Here is a 23,054-nt window from a genome sequence, read left to right as displayed (position 1 = left end):
CTTTCGCCGTCGACTAAAGACGCACTTCTTCAACCATTATCTGAATTAAAACCTTACTGTCATGCACTTGTCCTAATAAACTAACCTACACTGTAGCACTCAACACTTTGATGAACATTGTTACCCAGCTGATAGAGTTGTGCCCTTCCTGATGGCTTGTCGTACAGAACTTGTAAGTCGCTTTGGATAAATGTAAATGTAAATGACTAAATGTAAATGTAAATGTAACTAACTAACTAAATAGGACGTGAGGTTGCCAGGAGACATCATGTGAATCCACAGTGGTTCCAGACCAGGGCCTGTGTTTATAAAGCATCACAGAAAGTAGGAGTGTTGATCCGAGACCAGTCATAGTGAGGTGTACAAAGGTCATGTGACCCTGAGCAGTCTGATCCTAGGTCAGTACTCTTACTACTTAAGGTTGGAGCCAAAATGGCGTGGGAACGGTTAGGACGTGGCCGTGTGGAACGTGTTGAATGTTCCTCACCACTTCCTGAACCAGACTGATCAGCTCCATGAGGTGACGGCGGAGCTTGGCTACTTCCTCGTTCACCTTGGTCACATGCTGCTCGTAGACCTCAACCAGAGGCTTGAAGGTGTGACCGCCATGCTAGAGAGAGAGAGAGAGAGAGAGAGAGAGAGAGAGAGAGAGAGAGAGAGAGAGAGAGAGAGAGAGACCGAGACCGAGACCGAGAGAGCGAGAGCGAGAGCGAGAGCGAGAGAGAGAGAGAGAGAGAGAGTGAGAGACCGAGACCAAGACCGAGAGAGAGAGAGAGAGAGAGCGAGAGACCGAGACCGAGAGAGCGAGAGCGAGAGCGAGAGAGAGAGACCGAGAGAGACAGAGAGCGAGAGAGAGAGAGAGAGCGAGAGAGAGAGAGAGAGCAAGAGCGAGAACAAGAGAGAGAGAGAGGGGGGGAGAGAGAGGGGGAGAGCGAAAGCGAGAGAGCGAGAGAGAGAGCGAGAGCGAGCGAGAGCGAGAACAAGAGAGAGAGAGAGAGAGGGGGGGGGGGAGAGAGAGGGGGAGAGCGAGAGAGAGAGCAAAAGCGAGAGAGAGAGAGCGAGAGAGAGAGCGAGAGAGAGAGAGCGAGAGAGAGAGAAACATTTATTAATAAGAGCAAGAATACATTCTAATTCTATTATCATTCCCCCTCATGAAAAGGTTGTTAATGTCATCAGATGACAGGAACATATCTAACCCACAGGGATCTTTCACAGTTTGCAGAGAACGCACTGACGCTGGTGACCTGATCTGCGATGCTGAGCTAGTTTTGGCTAAAAACATTTTCCTTTTTTTGCTTTGTTTTTTATAAACTGACACTTAAAAAAATGCTAAATACATTAACGGTTTTTGTTCACGGGGACCACAGATTAAGCGAGCTAGGAGTAGGGATGGGCACCGAATTAGGTACTTTTTTAAGGGTACCGACCGATTCACGTGAGATCCGTCGGTGCCACATTTCGGTACTGTAAAAAAAAAAAAAAAAAACGTTTTTTTTTTTTTTTTTTTACAATACTTTTTTTACAAAAAGAAACCTATGAAGTGTGCCGCACGTTCACGTCAACGTTCACACGCACAATACACGCTTACCTAGGATTTGACTTGATTCAACAACAAAGCAGTCGGGGCAATGGCAAGCCGAGAACGGTCGCAAGTGTAGTTACACTTTACAAAGCTAGATGCAGACAACGCTCTGTGCAATATTATATAAATAAATGTACAACTGAGGTATAGGTAGATTACATTTTTAGAGACTAAAGTACCGAAAAAAGGTACCGTTGGGTACCGGTATCGTTTCACAGGTACAAATGTGAAAGGTACCCAAACCTAGCTAGGAGTGATCTATTAATCCATTCAGTGCCAACCACGAGATTAGTCGGGTTAACTCGCCATGCGTTGAGTGCCAAGACCCGAGAAAACATAAATATTTATATGTAGTTAATAGAGACAAAGGCAGAATTCGACTATTCTAATTTTATTTTCCCATTCGAATCCCATGCCCATCGAACGAAGCTTCGAAGTATTTAAGACGGCCCTGGTAGATAATGATGAAACAGTAGTTACCATGCCTCCCCACAGGGCACACTGGTGACAGACTAGATAATGATGAAACAGTAGTTACCATGCCTCCCCACAGGGCACACTGGTGACAGACTAGATAATGATGAAACAGTAGTTACCATGCCTCCCCACAGGGCACACTGGTGACAGACTAGATAATGATGAAACAGTAGTTACCATGCCTCCCCACAGGGCACACTGGTGACAGACTAGATAATGATGAAACAGTAGTTACCATGCCTCCCCACAGGGCACACTGGTGACAGACTAGATAATGATGAAACAGTAGTTACCATGCCTCCCCACAGGGCACACTGGTGACAGACTAGATAATGATGAAACAGTAGTTACCATGCCTCCCCACAGGGCACACTGGTGACAGACTAGATAATGATGAAACAGTAGTTACCATGCCTCCCCACAGGGCACACTGGTGACAGACTAGATAATGATGAAACAGTAGTTACCATGCCTCCCCACAGGGCACACTGGTGACAGACTAGATAATGATGAAACAGTAGTTACCATGCCTCCCCACAGGGCACACTGGTGACAGACTAGATAATGATGAAACAGTAGTTACCATGCCTCCCCACAGGGCACACTGGTGACAGACTAGATAATGATGAAACAGTAGTTACCATGCCTCCCCACAGGGCACACTGGTGACAGACTAGATAATGATGAAACAGTAGTTACCATGCCTCCCCACAGGGCACACTGGTGACAGACTAGATAATGATGAAACAGTAGTTACCATGCCTCCCCACAGGGCACACTGGTGACAGACTAGATAATGATGAAACAGTAGTTACCATGCCTCCCCACAGGGCACACTGGTGACAGACTAGATAATGATGAAACAGTAGTTACCATGCCTCCCCACAGGGCACACTGGTGACAGACTAGATAATGATGAAACAGTAGTTACCATGCCTCCCCACAGGGCACACTGGTGACAGACTAGATAATGATGAAACAGTAGTTACCATGCCTCCCCACAGGGCACACTGGTGACAGACTAGATAATGATGAAACAGTAGTTACCATGCCTCCCCACAGGGCACACTGGTGACAGACTAGATAATGATGAAACAGTAGTTACCATGCCTCCCCACAGGGCACACTGGTGACAGACTAGATAATGATGAAACAGTAGTTACCATGCCGCCCCACAGCGCACACTGGTGGCAGATGCACTTCTTGCAGGTCCAGCAGAACACGCTCAGCTTCTCGCGGTGGTTATCGCACCTGGAGAGGAAACACCACAAACAGGAGGACGAGTGAACAACAACATCCCCCAGACGATGGAGAGGGCTGACCTTCGAATTTTTTTTTGCCATTCGAAGCTTCGGGGCCGAGATTCGATTTTAATTCGAAGCTTCGAGATTAAAAAAATATATATATATATATATTTTTTTAATTCTTTTTTTATTTTTATTTTTTATGACTTGTACAGCACTTTGTTCAACGTTGTCAGTGCTGTAAAGTTGAAACCTTTTTAAATCTTAGACAAACAAAACACTTTGCTTTCATGAAATATTGTAAGCCGTCATTTGAGGCTTTATAAAAGCAGCACAATGAACACAAATCTGTAATTTCTTTTTTTAATATATTCGAATTCTATTTTCCCATTCGAATCCCATGCCCATCGAACGAACCTTCGAAGCATTTAAGACAGCCCTAGGAGAAGCTTCGTGAATATGTGACAAAACCTAGCAGATATGATGATGACCCCGATGCCTTTACTTTTACCCCTAAAGTTTGACATTATTTTCAACCTCCCAACAAAACAGAAGCTTTTGAAACTGTGAACCAATTTCTCTAAACTCAATGTTTAGAGAAAGGCTGCCCCCTGGTGGTGGCAAGTCCAATAGAAAAACATGTTGGGTCTTTAAGATGTTGCAGCTTAACTTAAGGACAAGGTGTTCTGGGTTGCTCTCCCCTCAGAGACACTCTGGGTATATGGTCTATGTATAGATGACTTTGGTTGTGATTTAGAGCAAGAGATGAGGCGTGTAAACCATGGAGGAGAAGGTGTAATGGAGAGGTGAAGAGTAGAAGACGGGGAGGAGAGAAGAGAGGATAAGAGAGGTGAAGAGAAGAGGGATAAGATGGGAGGGAGAGAGGAGAGGTGAAGAGTAGAAGACAGAGATGAGAGAAGAGAAGAGAGGAGAAGAAAGGATAAGAGAAGAGAGGTGAAGAGAAGAGGAAAAAGATGAAGGAGGGAGGGAGAGAGGAGAAGAGAAGAGAAGAGAGAAGAGGTGAAGAGTAGAAGACAGAGGAGATGAAAAGATGAAGGAGTGAGAGAGAAGAGAAGAGAAGATGGATGGAGGGCAGGACAGCATGAAAGGAGCAGTGTGGTTCCTACTTGTCCTTGTCCTGGTGTTTAGAGGAGAGGAGAAGAGGATAGAAGAGGAGAGGAGAGAAGAGAAGAGGAGAGAAGAAGAGAAGAGGATAGAAGAGAAGAGAAGAGGATAGAAGAGAGGAGAAGAGAATAGAAGAGAAGAGGATAGAAGAAGAGAAGAGGATAGAAGAAAAGAATAAGAGAAGAGAAGAGGAGAAGAGGATAGAAGGAGAAGAGAAGAGGATAGAGAAGAGGATAGAAGAGAATAAAATAAGAGAAGAGAAGAGGATAGAAGAGGATAGAAGAGAGAAGAGAAGAGGATATAAGAAGAGAAGAGAAGATAATAGAAGAGAAGAGAAGAGGATAGAAGAGGATAGAAGAGAAGAGAAGAGGATAGAAGAAGAGAAGAGAAGAAGAGAAGAGAAGAGAAGAGAAGAGGATAGAAGAGAAGAGAATAAGAGAAGAGAAAAGAAGAGGAGAGGATAGAAGAAGAGAAAAGAGAGGAGGATAGAAAAGAGAATAAGAGAAGAGGAGAGGATAGAAGAAGAGAAGAGAAGAGGATAGAAGAGAAGAGGATAGGAGAAGAGAAGAGAAGAGGAGGATAGAAGAGAAGAGAATAAGAGAAGAGAAGAAGAGAGAAGAGGAGAATAAGAGAAGAGAAGAGAATAAAAGAGAATAAGAGAATAGAAGAGAATAGGATAGAAGAGAAGAGAATAAGAGAATAGAAGAGGATAGAAGAGAATAAGAGAAGAGAATAAGAGAATAGAAGAGAAGAGGATAGAAGAGAAGAGGATAGAAGAGGATAGAAGAGGATAGAAGAGAAGAGAAGAGAAGAGAAGAGAAGAGAAGAGAAGAGAAGAGAAGAGAAGAGAAGAGAAGAGAAGAGAAGAGAAGAGAAGAGAAGAGAAGAGAAGAGAATAAGAGAAGAGAATAAGAGAAGAGAAGAGAAGAGAAGAGAAGAGAAGAGGAGAGAAGAGAGGAGAGGATGGATGGAGGGCAGGCAGGGCAGCATGACAGGAGCCGTGTGGTCCCTACTTGTCCTTGTCGTTCTCCTCGTGCTTGGAGAGGTTACAGAGCTGCAGGGTGTCCAGCTGCTGCGTCACCTCCTCCGCCCAGCGGCAGTTCACCAGCTCCCTGAGCTGCAGAGGAGCCCTGGACACACAGACGGACACGCACCTCGTTAGGGTTGGGCACCGAGAACCGGTTCTAATAGGAACCGGTTCCTAACTTCGATTCTTAATTTTGATAAAAAAAAATTAAAAAAAAAATGTGTTAATTAATACCCTAGTTACAGTGCAGCAACCAAATTAAACTGTATCAAGTCAACTGACAATGTGAATAGTATGAAAAAAAATTAAGATTTTTCAACAACAACAAAAAATCTCCTGCGAAATAAGCTGTGACCTGTTTTGACCTGCACCTCAAAGAAGCGGAATCGAGAATCGTTTAGAACAGGAATCGAAATGGAGAATCGGAATCGGAACCGGAATCGTTCAAATCCAAACGATGCCCGACCCTGCACCTCGTCAACGCTTCCTCCCAACAGACGCACACAGTTACACATGCTGAGGCTCTAGGGATGGGGACCGAATCCGGTACTTTTAAGGGTATCGACCGATTCACATCGGTAATACCGAGTACCGATTCACGTGAGATCCACCGGTGCCACATTTTGGTACTGTACATTTTTTTTTATATATATATTTTTTTTTAACGCCAACGTTTCGTTTAGCGCGAAACGAAAAACCTATGAAGTGTGCCACACGTTCACAAATACACGATTACCTAGGATTTGACTTGATTCAACAAACAAAGCAGTCGGGGCGATGGCAGGCCGAGAACGGTCGCTAGTGTTGTTACACTTTACAAAGCTAGATGCAGACAACACTCGCTGCAATATTGTATATATATATATTAACAAATTGTTCTAAATAAATAATAATGATAATAAATCATTTGAAGTTTGGACTAATTTTTTTACAACCGAGGTAGGTAGATAAAAAAAATGTGAGACCGGAAAAAGGTACCGGTATCGATTCACAGGTACCGGTTCAAATGTGCACGGTAACCAACCCTCATAGGATTTGTATCAAACGTCATGATGAGCTGTAATGGCCGTGTGCTCCCCCAGTAGGCCAGTTACATGTGTAGCAGGGCCGTCCCAGAACATTCCAAGGGTTCGGAATTCGTTTTGTATATCGGCATTCAGCCAACAGAACGCGCTCAGCTGAGGGCAGAATGACAGACCGTGTCTAGGAGTTTAAACTTTAAAGAGATTCATATTTCTATAAATGGCATCAGATGATACAAAACTGCTTCAACAATAATCTTTCTACTAAAACATAGGGAAGCTACCGTTTCTTTCTATAGAAGCAGCCAATTCTTCGACCCAATTTGCTGACAAGATCATCTATATAGTATATATATGGTATTTAAAACGTACACTTCTCATCAAGCCCGATGGCAAGATACTTATATTCAGCAAGTCTCTCAACGTTAGATCCATTTCTAGTGGATAAACGCATACTATCATAATCAATGTGTCTGGCTCTAGTAAAGAGCATGCACTTTTATATGCAGTAAGCACCGGTTTAAGATAAATATGCACAAACTGGACTGAACTCTCTCAAATAATTAACGTGTGTTGTCGGGCCTTAAAGAAGACGTGTCCGGCCCATGGGGACATTAACGTGTGTTGTCGGGCCTTAAAGAAGACGTGTCCGGCCCATGGGGACATTAACGTGTGTTGTCGGGCCTTAAAAAAGACGTGTCCGGCCCATGGGGACATTAACGTGTGTTGTCGGGCCTTAAAGAAGACGTGCCCGGCCCATGGGGACATTAACGTGTGTTGTCGGGCCTTAAAGAAGACGTGTCCGGCCCATGGGGACATTAACGTGTGTTGTCGGGCCTTAAAGAAGACGTGTCCGGCCCATGGGGACATTAACGTGTGTTGTCGGGCCTTAAAGAAGACGTGCCCAGCCCATGGGGACATTAACGTGTGTTGTCGGGCCTTAAAGAAGACGTGTCCGGCCCATGGGGACATTAACGTGTGTTGTCGGGCCTTAAAGAAGACGTGTCCGGCCCATGGGGACATTAACGTGTGTTGTCGGGCCTTAAAGAAGATGTGTCTGGCCCATGGGGACATTAACGTGTGTTGTCGGGCCTTAAAGAAGACGTGTCCGGCCCATGGGGACATTAACGTGTGTTGTCGGGCCTTAAAGAAGACGTGTCCGGCCCATGGGGACATTAACGTGTGTTGTCGGGCCTTAAAGAAGACGTGCCCGGCCCATGGGGACATTAACGTGTGTTGTCGGGCCTTAAAGAAGACGTGCCCGGCCCATGAGGACATTAACGTGTGTTGTCGGGCCTTAAAGAAGACGTGTCCGGCCCATGGGGACATTAACGTGTGTTGTCGGGCCTTAAAGAAGACGTGTCCGGCCCATGGGGACATTAACGTGTGTTGTCGGGCCTTAAAGAAGACGTGTCCGGCCCCATGGGGACATTAATAACGTGTGTTGTCGGGCCTTAAAGAAGACGTGTCCGGCCCATGGGGACATTAACGTGTGTTGTCGGGCCTTAAAGAAGACGTGTCCGGCCCATGGGGACATTAACGTGTGTTGTCGGGCCTTAAAGAAGACGTGCCCAGCCCATGGGGACATTAACGTGTGTTGTCGGGCCTTAAAGAAGACGTGTCCGGCCCATGGGGACATTAACGTGTGTTGTCGGGCCTTAAAGAAGACGTGCCCGGCCCATGGGGACATTAACGTGTGTTGTCGGGCCTTAAAGAAGACGTGCCCGGCCCATGGGGACATTAACGTGTGTTGTCGGGCCTTAAAGAAGACGTGTCCGGCCCATGGGGACATTAACGTGTGTTGTCGGGCCTTAAAGAAGACGTGTCCGGCCCATGGGGACATTAACGTGTGTTGTCGGGCCTTAAAGAAGATGTGTCTGGCCCCATGGGGACATTAACGTGTGTTGTCGGGCCTTAAAGAAGACGTGTCCGGCCCCATGGGGACATTAATAACGTGTGTTGTCGGGCCTTAAAGAAGACGTGTCCGGCCCATGGGGACATTAACGTGTGTTGTCGGGCCTTAAAGAAGACGTGTCCGGCCCCATGGGGACATTAACGTGTGTTGTCGGGCCTTAAAGAAGACGTGTCCGGCCCATGGGGACATTAACGTGTGTTGTCGGGCCTTAAAGAAGACGTGTCCGGCCCATGGGGACATTAACGTGTGTTGTCGGGCCTTAAAGAAGACGTGTCCGGCCCCATGGGGACATTAACGTGTGTTGTCGGGCCTTAAAGAAGACGTGTCCGGCCCCATGGGGACATTAACGTGTGTTGTCGGGCCTTAAAGAAGACGTGTCCGGCCCATGGGGACATTAACGTGTGTTGTCGGGCCTTAAAGAAGACGTGTCCGGCCCATGGGGACATTAACGTGTGTTGTCGGGCCTTACAAATACATTTGATTTGATTTGTGATGGAGCTCACTCTGGCAGGCGACCAGGCTCCGTTCCTTCCCCTGAATAAAGCTGCTGCTTCAGGTGAAAACCAGGAGGTAGCTTACCGACAGTGTGGACATTGGGCTCTCTGCTCAGTCAGCCAGCGCTGTCAACGGAGAAGGTCCAGTTTAATAATAATAATATAAAACACACATTTTCATCTGCTTCACAGAAAGTAAAGAGCTACAACAACAACAACAACAACAACAACAACAACAACAACAACAACAACAACACTGGTAATTTACAACATTACTTCATCTTGACTAAAACATCCGAGTGTCTGTATAAAATCTGTAAAGCTTGTATATCTATCCGTTGTTATATTTCTAATATTTAAATGTTATACTTTCTCGTCTAGATTTTAATACATACCGCAATTGTATTTCTACTGTGATTTGCAGAGTAAAGTGTGAGCCTAGTGTATTTGTCAAATCGATCCAGAATCTTTTATTTATTTATTTTTTATCTACTTTTTTTTCTACTTTTTTTTCTGTGATTTTTCTCCCCATCCCAATTTTACCTCTCGTGCCAATTCTCCCTCCCCTCCCCTGATCGTTGCTCGCATATGCCCCCCACTGGCCGGTCGTAGGGAGGAGAGAAGCCTTGCATCACGTGTCCCCTCCGGTACACGAGGAGGCAGCCTGTCACATCTTTTCACCCGCCAGCGCGGACTCTCATTTGGCGAGGTGTAACGTGTGGGAGGCTCACCCTACCCCCGCCATTTTCCTGACTTTGCTGTGCAGCCGCACCCCGACCGACCTGTAGGAGTCGCTGTCCACAACGTCCAGATTACCACCCATCGACTTCCCACCCGCTGACTCTGCCAATTGAGTCAGTATGACGGCCGGCCCAAGCCGGAGGCAACGCTGACAGCCGGATTCGAACCCAGGAGTCTCTTGCGTTGGTGACGAGCGCAATGTCCGCTGCGCCACCCAGCCGCTTCGATCCAGAATCTTAAACCCGGCTCAAGACAGTGCTGGCTGGCTCCGGGACAGAATTTAGATGAGATTAGATTAAAATGTATCGTCATTATTACACAGCACAAGTACAGTACAACGCAAAGACATCTGGCATCCAACCAGAGCACTAATGTAACAGTAATGTGAGTGCAGTAGTAATACACAATGTACAGGTGATTAAACTGGGTGGGAAATATATACATTAGTACTATTGTTGGGTATAGTGCTAACTGCTAATCAGATGTTATGTACAGAGTGACATGTGTTAATATGTACAGTGAGACAGGTATACAGACACTATGGTAGTAAGTCATACTGGCCAGCAGTGTAACTACTGACTGAGTAGGTAAGGGATATGTACAGATATAGATATAGTATCTAGATATGGAAAAGGATTATGTGCAGGTACAGATGTGGATAGATATAGATATATATATATGGTAAGAATAAATAAATATACTGTAGTATATACAGCATTATTGTACATGCTGCCATACAGAGTTATGTGGGTTAGCCGCAGCTAGCTCGGGCTCCAGGGCCGCAGAGCTGGGCTGTTAGCCGCAGCTAGCTCGGGCTCCAGGGCCGCAGAGCTGGGCTGTTAGCCGCAGCTAGCTCGGGCTCCAGGGCCGCAGAGCTGGGCTGTTAGCCGCAGCTAGCTCGGGCTCCAGGGCCGCAGAGCTGGGCTGTTAGCCGCAGCTAGCTCGGGCTCCAGGGCCGCAGAGCTGGGCTGTTAGCCGCAGCTAGCTCGGGCTCCAGGGCCGCAGAGCTGGGCTGTTAGCCGCAGCTAGCTCGGGTTCCAGGGCCGCAGAGCTGGGCTGTTAGCCGCAGCTAGCTCGGGCTCCAGGGCTCCAGGGCCGCAGGGCTCCTGGCCAGGCTCACCCACCCGGATGCAGCTGAAGCAGCACAGCTTGGAGCAGTGCGGACAGAGCCGGGCGTCCCTCAGCTTCTCCATGCAGATGAAGCAGCGGAACACCTCCGCGATACTCTGTGAGGGGAGAGACGGGGGGGGTTTGGAAGAAGGGCTCCAGCGTTAAGAACACAAGTACAGAAAACGTACAGAGACTCAGAAGAAGCTTCTATCCCCAGGCCATCAGGATGCTAAATGCTAAATGACAATAACACTATGTAACAAACCATCAAATACACTCACAGCACACACATCCACACGCACACACTCACTTTAAACAAACAACTCACTGCAGCACTGCTAGCTGCACTGCAACGCACTGCTAGCTGGCCTCCCGGCCACTGCCACCAAGCCTCTTCAACTCATTCAGAACGCAGCGGCCCGCCTGATCTCAAACCTACCGAAGTCGGCCCATGTCACCCCACTTCTTAGGGACCTGCACTGGCTCCCCATTGCTGCACGTATCCGCTTCAAGGCCCTCGACCTAGCATACCGTGCGGCAAAGGGAACCGCTCCCGCCTACCTCCGGTCAATGGTCTCTAACTACACACCCTCAAGACCCCTACGCTCTGCATCTTCTGGCCGCCTCAGACCTACTCCTATCCAAGCTCCCGGAGGGTCATCAAAGAGAAGCCGCCTATTCTCAGTCCTTGCCCCACAATGGTGGAATGAACTACCCATCCCAGTTAGGACAGCAGCCGAAACACGTCCAATCTTTCGCCGTCGACTAAAGACTCACTTCTTCAACCATTATCTGAAATGATAAAAAATAAAAAATAAATAAAAAATCTAACCCCGACTAACCTTACGGTCATGCACTTGTCCTAATAAACTAACCTACACTGTAACACGCAACACTTTGATGAACATTGTTACTCAGCTGATAGAGTTATACCCTTCTTGCTGTCTTGTCGCACAGAACTTGTAAGTCGCTTTGGATAAAAGCGTCAGCTAAATGACTAAATGTAAATGTAAATGCAGCACCCACTTTAGACACTAACACACTTTATATTTATTGGTAAAGAATTTGCACTCCAACCCATACCTCATCACACCTTACTGTAAATTGTATCTAAATTGTACCTCATCCCATGTCTGCATTGTACTGTATATTGTATTGTAACTCAGTTACTTTTCTACTCTGCATTGTATTGTATGTACATTGAACACTTTTGTCTACGTACTTGACTTCTATTTTATACTTATACTTATTTTATACTTATCTATTTTTATCTAGCACAATCTCTGGAGCAAAACAGAAAGAAGCATTTTATATAAAAGTACTCTGTATTTTTGTGTGACAACTAATAAAGAAACTTGAACTTTCCACGACACACACACACTAGAAAGATGACCTTCCCCTCTGCAGTTAAAATACTTTCAGTGTGTCGTTCAACACAGGAGGGCTGCAGACTTTCCTCTGGGAAACCTGTTAGGTGACTATGTTAAAGGAGACCTATGTTAGTCCTTTTCAACAAGTTGATATAGGTGTGCAATTATTAATATGACATTTTTAACACTGTGCAATAGTGCTAATTTACCTTCATTTATTGATCTTATTGTTTGTCCACCGCATTGTTTTACTCGTTTGACGCTTTTATTGTGTGTCCAATCCATTTATGTCTATTTTAACGTTTGTCAACTGAAATGTTGACTGATTGGATACCTGAATTTCCCCAAGGGGATCAATAAAGTATCTATCCATCTATCCATCCATCCATCTGTCTATTGTATCTATCTCTGTCAGTCCATCTATCTATATATGTAAATGTAAATGTATATATCTATCTAGGTCTTTGAGGTCCCCTAAACATGTCTTTGAAAGGGGAAAAAAACTCAAGATTATACATCCTAGCAGCCTTATTATTATTTGAAGCAGTGGAGGAGTCTATTGACTCACACCACTGGTAAAGGCGGTTTCCCCGAAGCCTGTTTTTGGGATTCGAACATCATCAGGGTTTCGCGAACGGACGTTCGAACCTTCGTTTTTAATAAAAATTAAAAAATGTATATACTCAAACTAAATCCTCAATTTGAATAAAGTGATTAGTCTGATTAAATGAGTCTTTTTTTCTTTTATTAAATCAACTGTCCAGCCCCAGACCCAGCCCAGGGAGAAGCCCCAGCCAACTAAATCAATTAAATCAACTTACTTTAATGAATATAACTCATCAGTTTATTTTAATACTATAATATTAGTGTAGCCTAATCTGTATCCGCAACTGTGAAGAAAAACCCCATTGGTTTAAACGGAATGAAAAAAAAAATTTAATTTTAATTTTTATAAAAAAATAAAAAAATAAAATGTTGATTTATAATTCGAATGCCAACGTAACGAACGAAGGTTCGAACGTTCGAACATTTGGGCTCAGCCCTACGGTACAGTACAGCCCCCACTCTCACACCACTGGTACAATACTAGGGCTGACCTTCGAATTCTTTTTTGGCATTCGAAGCTTCGGGGCCGACATTCGATTTTAATTCGAAGCTTAGACAAACGAAACACTTTGCTTTCATGAAATATTGTAAGCCGTCATTTGAGGCTTTATAAAAGCAGCACAATGAACACAAATATGTCAGTGCCGAGTCCGACCTCGTCTTAAAAAAACAAACAGCATTTGTTTGTTGTAGTTAACAAAGAGAGGCAGAGTTGATTTTGCAAACAAATAAAATTGAATTAAAAAAAAAATTATAAATAAATAATATATTCGAATTTTATTTTCATATTCGAATCCCATGCCCATCGAACGAAGCTTCGAAGTATTTAAGACCGCCCTATACAATACAGCCCCCACTCTCACACCACTGGTACAGTACAGCAGTAACTATCACACCACTGATACAGTACAGTAACTATCACACCACTGATACAGTACAGTAACTCTCACACCACTGATACAGTACAGTAACTATCACACCACTGATACAGTACAGTAACTCTCACACCACTGATACAGTACAGTAACTATCACACCACTGATACAGTACAGTAACTATCACACCACTGATACAGTACAGTAACTATCACACCACTGATACAGTACAGTAACTATCACACCACTGATACAGTACAGTAACTATCACACCACTGGTACAGTACAGTAACTATCACACCACTGATACAGTACAGTAACTATCACACCACTGATACAGTACAGTAACTATCACACCACTGATACAGTACAGCAGTAACTATCACACCACTGATACAGTACAGTAACTATCACACCACTGATACAGTACAGTAACTATCACACCACTGGTACAGTACAGTAACTATCACACCACTGATACAGTACAGTAACTATCACACCACTGATACAGTACAGTAACTATCACACCACTGATACAGTACAGTAACTATCACACCACTGGTACAGTACAGTAACTATCACACCACTGATACAGTACAGTAACTATCACACCACTGATACAGTACAGTAACTATCACACCACTGATACAGTACAGTAACTATCACACCACTGATACAGTACAGTAACTATCACACCACTGATACAGTACAGTAACTATCACACCACTGATACAGTACAGCAGTAACTATCACACCACTGATACAGTACAGTAACTATCACACCACTGATACAGTACAGTAACTATCACACCACTGATACAGTACAGTAACTATCACACCACTGATACAGTACAGTAACTATCACACCACTGATACAGTACAGCAGTAACTATCACACCACTGATACAGTACAGTAACTATCACACCACTGGTACAGTACAGTAACTATCACACCACTGATACAGTACAGTAACTATCACACCACTGATACAGTACAGCAGTAACTCTCACACCACTGATACAGTACAGTAACTATCACACCACTGATACAGTACAGTAACTATCACACCACTGATACAGTACAGTAACTATCACACCACTGATACAGTACAGCAGTAACTATCACACCACTGGTACAGTACAGTAACTATCACACCACTGATACAGTACAGTAACTATCACACCACTGATACAGTACAGCAGTAACTATCACACCACTGATACAGTACAGTAACTATCACACCACTGATACAGTACAGTAACTATCACACCACTGATACAGTACAGTAACTATCACACCACTGATACAGTACAGTAACTATCACACCACTGATACAGTACAGCAGTAACTATCACACCACTGATACAGTACAGTAACTATCACACCACTGATACAGTAAGTAACTATCACACCACTGATACAGTACAGTAACTATCACACCACTGATACAGTACAGCAGTAACTATCACACCACTGATACAGTACAGTAACTATCACACCACTGATACAGTACAGCAGTAACTATCACACCACTGATACAGTACAGTAACTATCACACCACTGATACAGTACAGTAACTATCACACCACTGATACAGTACAGTAACTATCACACCACTGATACAGTACAGTAACTATCACACCACTGATACAGTACAGTAACTATCACACCACTGATACAGTACAGTAACTATCACACCACTGATACAGTACAGTAACTATCACACCACTGATACAGTACAGTAACTATCACACCACTGATACAGTACAGTAACTATCACACCACTGATACAGTACAGTAACTATCACACCACTGATACAGTACAGCAGTAACTATCACACCACTGGTACAGTACAGTAACTATCACACCACTGATACAGTACAGTAACTATCACACCACTGATACAGTACAGTAACTATCACACCACTGATACAGTACAGTAACTATCACACCACTGATACAGTACAGCAGTAACTATCACACCACTGATACAGTACAGTAACTATCACACCACTGATACAGTACAGTAACTATCACACCACTGATACAGTACAGTACAGTAACTATCACACCACTGATACAGTACAGTAACTATCACACCACTGGTACAGTACAGTAACTATCACACCACTGATACAGTACAGTAACTATCACACCACTGATACAGTACAGTAACTATCACACCACTGATACAGTACAGTACAGTAACTATCACACCACTGATACAGTACAGTAACTATCACACCACTGATACAGTACAGTAACTATCACACCACTGATACAGTACAGTAACTATCACACCACTGATACAGTACAGCAGTAACTATCACACCACTGATACAGTACAGTAACTATCACACCACTGATACAGTACAGTAACTATCACACCACTGATACAGTACAGTACAGTAACTATCACACCACTGATACAGTACAGTAACTATCACACCACTGGTACAGTACAGCAGTAACTATCACACCACTGATACCTGAGGAGGAGCGGTTGTGTGTTCTATGTGATCTGGGAGTGGTGGAGGATGAATCTCATTTTGTTTTTTTATTGCCCTTTGTACACCGCTTTGAGGAGGGCTTTATTTGAGAAAGTTCAAATTGTAAATCCGGATTTGTTTTGGCAGTCTGAGAGTTGTATTTGTTGTTGTAAGGTTTTTTTTTTGTGTGGAGGACATCTTCAGTTTTGCAGGATTTTTGGAGAAAGCGCGGCACTTGAGACAAAACACACTATATCCTATATAATTGTGTATGAATTCCTCTTGTTTCTTTGTTAAACATACATTGCGTACAGCTTGTGTTATATTACGTTTTATTGTATTTTCTTGTGGCCATCTTGGTCTATATGTCATTTGTCAAGTAATTTGTGAAGGATATTATTATATACTTATTGTTTATGTGTCTTGTAAGCCTATATGGGCGGGGGGGCATTACACCTGTATGTAAGACACGAAAATAAAAAACATCAAATCAAATCAAGATACAGTACAGCCCCCAGTATCACACCACTGATACAGTACAGCCCCCACTGCCAGTCTCACGCCGCTGGTACAATACAGCACAGTCTCACGCCGCTGGCATGTAGCCACCGCATGGCATAGAGCCATCTCCACCGTTCATTATCCTAAGATCAACAGGCCGAGCAGAGAGGCTTTTCTGGCGAGCTGAAGTCCTGTGTGCAGCTGTTCTATGAAAAGAGAGTATCGGCTGAAGCATCTCTTATCGTCACATCGCCGTCCGACATGAGAGCAGCTGTTCAGAAACCATACGAGTTTGTGTGATGATGATGACAAACCTCGACGCTCTGTTCATCCATGTCTGTGCCAACGTGGTCGTCTTGATGGGAATGCGGTCTGGACCTAAAGGGTCTGAAAACAAGAGGAAGGTTAAAGGGGAGATGTGTAATTTTAGTGGGGAATCATTTTACACACACACACACACACACACTTTGAAATTGTCGGAGTAGCTAAATCAATGTATCTATGGAGGATGATGTGAGGGAAAGAGATGAAGAGTTGCTAACATGACCTAAAAACAGTCTTAGTTGGAGGACGTCCTTGACTTATTGTAGGACGTCCTTGACTTATTGATTATATATATCATATATATATTGATGCTCGTCTCCGCCCCTCCCTATCACTCTCCGCTGCTGAAACACTGGTTCATGCATTCATATCATCAAGACTAGATTACTGCAACAGCATCCTCTACGGCTCACCAAACACTATCCTCAATAAACTCCAATATGTCCAAAACTCTGCTGCCCGCATGCTCACCTCCACCCGTCGCTCTGATCACATCACCCCTGTCCTCCACGACCTCCACTGGCTTCCAATCAAATACAGGATACATTTTAAAATACTACTCATCACATTTAAAGCCCTCAACAACCTTGCCCCTCCCTACCTGTCCGACCTCCTCCACCGTCACACGCCCACCCGTCGCCTTAGGTCTGCAGATGCCAACCTCCTAACACCTCCCACGACCAGGCTCCGGACCTGGGGCGACAGGGCCTTTGCTGCTGCTGCCCCCTCCCTCTGGAATGCCCTCCCCAGCCATATCCGTGATGCAAACACCCTGACATCTTTTAAATCAGCCCTCAAAACCCACCTTTTCAATCTTGCTTTTGACCTCTAATTCTGTCGGTGTTATTTTATTTTTGTCATTTTTTTTTTTGTTCTGTTTTTTTGTTTTGCCATAGTTTGTCTCTCCTGCCCATGTAAAGCGTCTTTGAGCACCTGGAAAAGCGCTATATAAAATAGATGTATTATTATTATTATTATTATAGCCTAGTTGATTAGTGGATTAAGGATAATAATCGACAAATCTGTAAAAATGTCTTCCACATTATGCAATCACAGACCTTGTTAAAAAGGAACACGCCAACATGATGGGACATGCGCCTACCGTCTTCTCTCCAGAGTCAGACGATAAGATACCAATTTCCTCGCGTACAGTTCAGCAGAAAGCTATCCGGCTGCAAGCTACCCTAGCACAGCACAAATTAATGGAAGTGGATACGGACCACTAGCCTAGCTTAAAACTCCCGAGAGGGATGTTTTTGGTCAACAGCTAGGCTAGCTGGTCCGTATCCGCTTCCATTAATTTGTACTAAGCTAGGCTAGCTTGCAGCCGGATAGCTTTCTACTGAACAACACAGAGAGGAAATTGGTATCTTATCTTCTTGTCTGACTCTGGAGAAGACGGTAAGCACATTTCCCATAATGTTGTCATTGTGTATTTCCCAAACTGATACACAATGACACATTACTTGTCACTAGTGGTGCACGATATATCGGCCGATATGGTAATTTATGTAACGCATCGGTATCGTTCCGATGTCAAAATATAATCTCGGCCGCCGATATAATACCAATACTTTTGGCTTTGGCCATTTAAGGCCTACTACTACTGTACTTTAAAGTGTTGACCTGTTGTACAATGTTCACAGAATACAGTGACTTGGTCTCAAGTGAGTTAGATGTTTATTGAGAATACTGAGGGTTGGCTTATCCATAGTGTGAATTCAGTACACACTTGTATCCTTTATAAAAATGTATTTTTAATTTGAATTTTTTTCTGTATTTTGCTGCTCCCATCCCAATTTAGTCGACTCGTTATGCCAATTCCCTTCCTGGTCGTTGCACGCATTGCCCAACTGTCGGCCTAGGGAGGGTGTAGAACTACCACGTGCCTCCTCCGATACATGTGGAGTCAGCCGGCCGCTTCTTTTCACCGGACAGCGAGGACTCTCACTGGGGGAATGTAACACGTGCAGAGGTTCACGCTATTTCCCCCCGATCCCCTCCCTGCTGAACAGGCGCCCCGACCGACCAGTAGGAACCGCAGTTTTACAACGACCAGGACACATACCCCGCCGGCTTCCCACCCGCCAACACTGCCAATTGTGTTAGTAGGGACGACTGACCAAGCCGGAGGTACCGCTGACAGCTGGATTCGATCCCAGAGTCTCTGTGGTGGTAGGCGAGTGCATTCTCCACTGCGCTACCCAGCTGCCCCTCATAAAAATGTAGTTTTATTTAAATATTTATTTTAATTTAACATGTTTTGGTCTTAAATTGTTTCAAAATATCAGTCATTTCTGAAAATAAATTACAAAAGTTATAAAAAAAAAAAAAAAAAAAAAGCATTTTGGAAAATAGCTCTCATCTGTAAATATCGGTATCGGCCAGAACAGCAATATTAACAGTTTGAGTGCCAGCCATTAACATTGGAAACCCCGTTGAATGCCAGCACCCACTTCAATGATAGCGTTGTGAACGTATAATCTCTCTCTTAAATTATGGCTATGTGTCTAATCTGCCTGTCGCTTATCAATGACTTGTTTGCAGTCAACATTGTCGAAACGGATTGTTTTTTTATCGGTCCATTTTCGTTTGATAGCATTTTGAAAAGCCCTCGTTTTCAAGGAAAATATAATAGATTCCGTGATAAACGGCATTTACTGGAATATTCTGGAATACACAAAAACTGTCATTTTTCTGCCTATTTATGAATCGTTTTCAAATAAACGCTAGATTATCGATAGTATATGTGTACTTATGCACGCTATAGAGGCGGGCTGAAAAATAGATTCTCTCATTTCCTCATCAGCGATCACCGCGCAGGCGCGCACACACACATAGGGCAAAAGCTTATATCTCTGTGAAAAAAGCTCCGATTACCCCAAGACTGGTCAAATAAATTCCTTACCTGAGATCAGATGTTATCCAAAAAGATTATTCCAATTCCTGATTGCCATTCCAAATATCGATCACGCTTATTGATTACAGTGTTGGTACTGTAAATACATAATCCACGCTGTTCTGATGGCCGGCGATCACTTGGTCTCTTCAGTTGGCTTGACGGAAAAGTAAAATGAGCAAACTGACCCCCCCCCCTTCATCAGTCTAAACTAATGGGGTGCAGGGAGAGACGATAGGGGGCAGTATCTTCCCAATTGAGCTCAGAGAGACTCTGCAGCACTAACCCGAGACTCGATTGATGAAATATGAATTCAAATCGCCAATAAAAATAAAAATAAACGACAAACAACCGCTATATAGCGTCGGGGGCACTCAAAGGTCGGCATGAACTAACGACAAAAAGCGTCCGTGGCACTCAATGTGTTAATATCGGTTATCGGCCACAATTTTCACATCGGTGCATCACTACTTGTCACAATAATGTGGAACGCCCTAGTACCCACAGCCGTAAAGGAATGTGAATCCAGCTGTGTGAATACCTGACAACACCAGGGTCTCTCTACCTGACACCACCAGGGTCTCTCTACCTGACACCACCAGGGTCTCTCTACCTCAAAAATTTACGAACTAAAACAAAAACGCAAAAAAATGAACGCTAAAAAACGAACGAACTAAAACGAAAACGCAAAAAAAAAACGCAAAAAAATTAACGAACTAAAACGAAAACGAACGCAAAAAAAGAACACAAAAAACGAACGAAAAAAACGAACGAAAAAAAAAAAAAAAACGCAAAAAAACGAACGCAAAAAGACGAACGAACGAAAACAAAAACGCTAAAAAACGAACGAACTAAAACGCAAAAAAACTAAAAAACTAAAAAACGAACGAACTAAAACGAAAACGCAAAAAAAACGCTAAAAAATTAACGAACTAAAGAACGCAAAAAATAACACAAAAACGAACGAAAAAAACTAACGCAAAAAAAAGAAAGCAAAATAAAACGCAAAAAATGTACGAACTAAAACGAAAACGAATGCAAAAAAGAACACAAAATACGAACGAAAAAAATGAACGCAAAAAAAAAAGAAAAAGAAAACGCAAAGAAAATAACGCAAAAAAACTAACGAACGAAAACAAAAACACAGAAAAATGTACGAACTAAAACTAAAACGCAAAAAAGAAACAAACAAACGAAAACGCAAAAAAAGAAACGCAAAAAAAATAACGAACTAAAGAACGACACCAGGGTCTCTCTACCTGACAACACCAGGGTCTCTCTACCTGACACCACCAGGGTCTCTCTACCTGACACCACCAGGGTCTCTCTACCTGACACCACCAGGGTCTCTCTACCTGACAACAACAGGGTCTCTCTACCTGACACCACCAGGGTCTCTCTACCTGACAACAACAGGGTCTCTCTACCTGACAACACCAGGGTCTCTCTACCTGACACCACCAGGGTCTCTCTACCTGACACCACCAGGGTCTCTCTACCTGACACCACCAGGGTCTCTCTACCTGACACCACCAGGGTCTCTCTACCTGACACCACCAGGGTCTCTCTACCTGACACCACCAGGGTCTCTCTACCTGACAACAACAGGGTCTCTCTACCCGACACCACCAGGGTCTCTCTACCTGACAACACCAGGGTCTCTCTACCTGACACCACCAGGGTCTCTCTACCTGACAACACCAGGGTCTCTCTACCTGACAACACCATCATCATAATCATCATCATCATCATCATCACCAGGAATCACACGCCTTCTTTGGTTGACAACAACGTTACTCTCTGGAGTCATTCATTTCACGCAAACGGTTCCTTTTGATCCAGTTCTATTGTTTCATCAATCGAGAATCCCAATAAGGTGACCAAATAATAACACCGACGAAAACAACGTAAGAGAGTGTAGTGATGTGCATTTTCAAACGTCAGTGCGAGGAGCTACTACTAGCATGATGGCTAGCTCGCTGATTAACGTCAATGTTAACAGGCTGCTGTAAACGGTTAGCGTGGTGTTTGTTACCTTTATCGTGTCTCCTTCCTTCCTCCTCTTTGCTGCCAGTCGAGCTAAAGAAGGAACGATGAACGGGAGCTCTTCTTCAGGACTGGGTGACGCCAGGTAGCTAGTTGAGCCAGAGAGCATCTTCCATGGCGGCGTTGTCTTGACGAACTGTGACCAGCGTCTGTCAAGCCAGCGGAAATAAGGCAGTGTACTTCCTGTCTGAACTCGACTAGAGATACCACAATAAAGGTCACCGTCACAATTCCATCATAGAATAGAATAGAAATACTTTTATTATTATCCCGAGGGGGGATTTTGACACTGAAAATCGCTCAACATTTAAACAATTTAAAAAAAAAATTAGACAGAACAGTTGACGAATAAGAATAACAAAATCAATCAAATCGAATTGCCTAAGATAAGAGTAGAATAAAATGGAATGAATGAATGAATGAAAACTTTATTTAACAGATTGCAGAATGGGTACAAATTACAATACAGTACGGCTCAATACACACAATTGTATGCAGACCTGAGAAAGACGTTTGTCTTGTTTCCATCAGGGTCCCCCATAAATAATAAAATATGGAATAAAATATACAGTAAATAAATACAGTAAAAATATACTGAGGTCTACAGTAGAGTCAAGTGTAATATTGCACAGTGCTGTTTCACAAGTACGAGTCCAGGAAGATGGTAAACTGTCACTCTGTGCTCAGTGATGCAGTTTTTCGGTGAAAAAAGGAATTAACTAAAGTTAAAAAGAAAGACAATTAACAATGAGAAGTCTGGGTGCCCCAGTGGCGAACCACATAACGCGCTGAGTCGCGGCACGGCCGACCCGGGTTCGATTCCCGGACCCGTCGTTATTTGCCGAATGTCTTCCCCCCACTCTGTCTCCCGTTCCTCCTCTCTCTCTCTCTACTGGACTGCCCAGTAGCAAAAAGCGATAAACGCTAAAAAAAATTAATCTTAAAAAAAAAAAAAAATGAGAAGTCTGTTAAATAATGATATATACATGTATATATAATTTATAATGTATAAAGGCCTTATAAATAGTTAAATAAGAAGAGTCTGATATACAACATATACCAAATGATACAGGAAGCTCTATTATTTAATAAACACATGCGTTTACAACACCCATAGTAGTGTGCAATTCATATCTGGGAGCTTTAGAATGCAGCCTAACCACCTCATCATACTACCTGCTGTTATAGATAGTAAAATGACAAAC

General features: G+C 43.7%; 1 protein-coding gene across 2 annotated transcripts in view; it reads right to left on the bottom strand.

Moving 5' to 3' along the window:
- trim37 (tripartite motif containing 37) overlaps positions 1 to 21,979 on the bottom strand; it is a 146,747-nt gene extending 124,768 nt beyond the window's left edge. The window contains exons 1-7 of one of the 2 annotated variants that reach the window (XM_084338360.1): positions 21,839 to 21,979; positions 16,895 to 16,967; positions 10,752 to 10,853; positions 8,972 to 9,012; positions 5,442 to 5,558; positions 3,223 to 3,310; positions 488 to 610 (exon numbers count right to left, since the gene is read on the bottom strand). In XM_084338360.1, coding sequence (XP_084194486.1) covers positions 488 to 610; positions 3,223 to 3,310; positions 5,442 to 5,558; positions 8,972 to 9,012; positions 10,752 to 10,853; positions 16,895 to 16,915 — 492 coding nt within the window. In that variant the 5' untranslated portion in view covers positions 16,916 to 16,967; positions 21,839 to 21,979. Of the gene's footprint in view, positions 1 to 487; positions 611 to 3,222; positions 3,311 to 4,430; positions 4,436 to 5,441; positions 5,559 to 8,971; positions 9,013 to 10,751; positions 10,854 to 16,894; positions 16,968 to 21,838 lie in introns of those variants that run through there. The other variant, XM_084338361.1, reaches the window with a different exon arrangement.
- Positions 21,980 to 23,054: the final 1,075 nt, after the last annotated feature.

Source organism: Notolepis coatsorum (assembly GCF_963971535.1).
Source record: "Notolepis coatsorum genome assembly, contig: SUPER_8_unloc_1, whole genome shotgun sequence".
Classification (NCBI taxonomy): domain Eukaryota; kingdom Metazoa; phylum Chordata; class Actinopteri; order Aulopiformes; family Paralepididae; genus Notolepis; species Notolepis coatsorum.
This window is presented reverse-complemented; position numbering and strand designations above follow the sequence as displayed.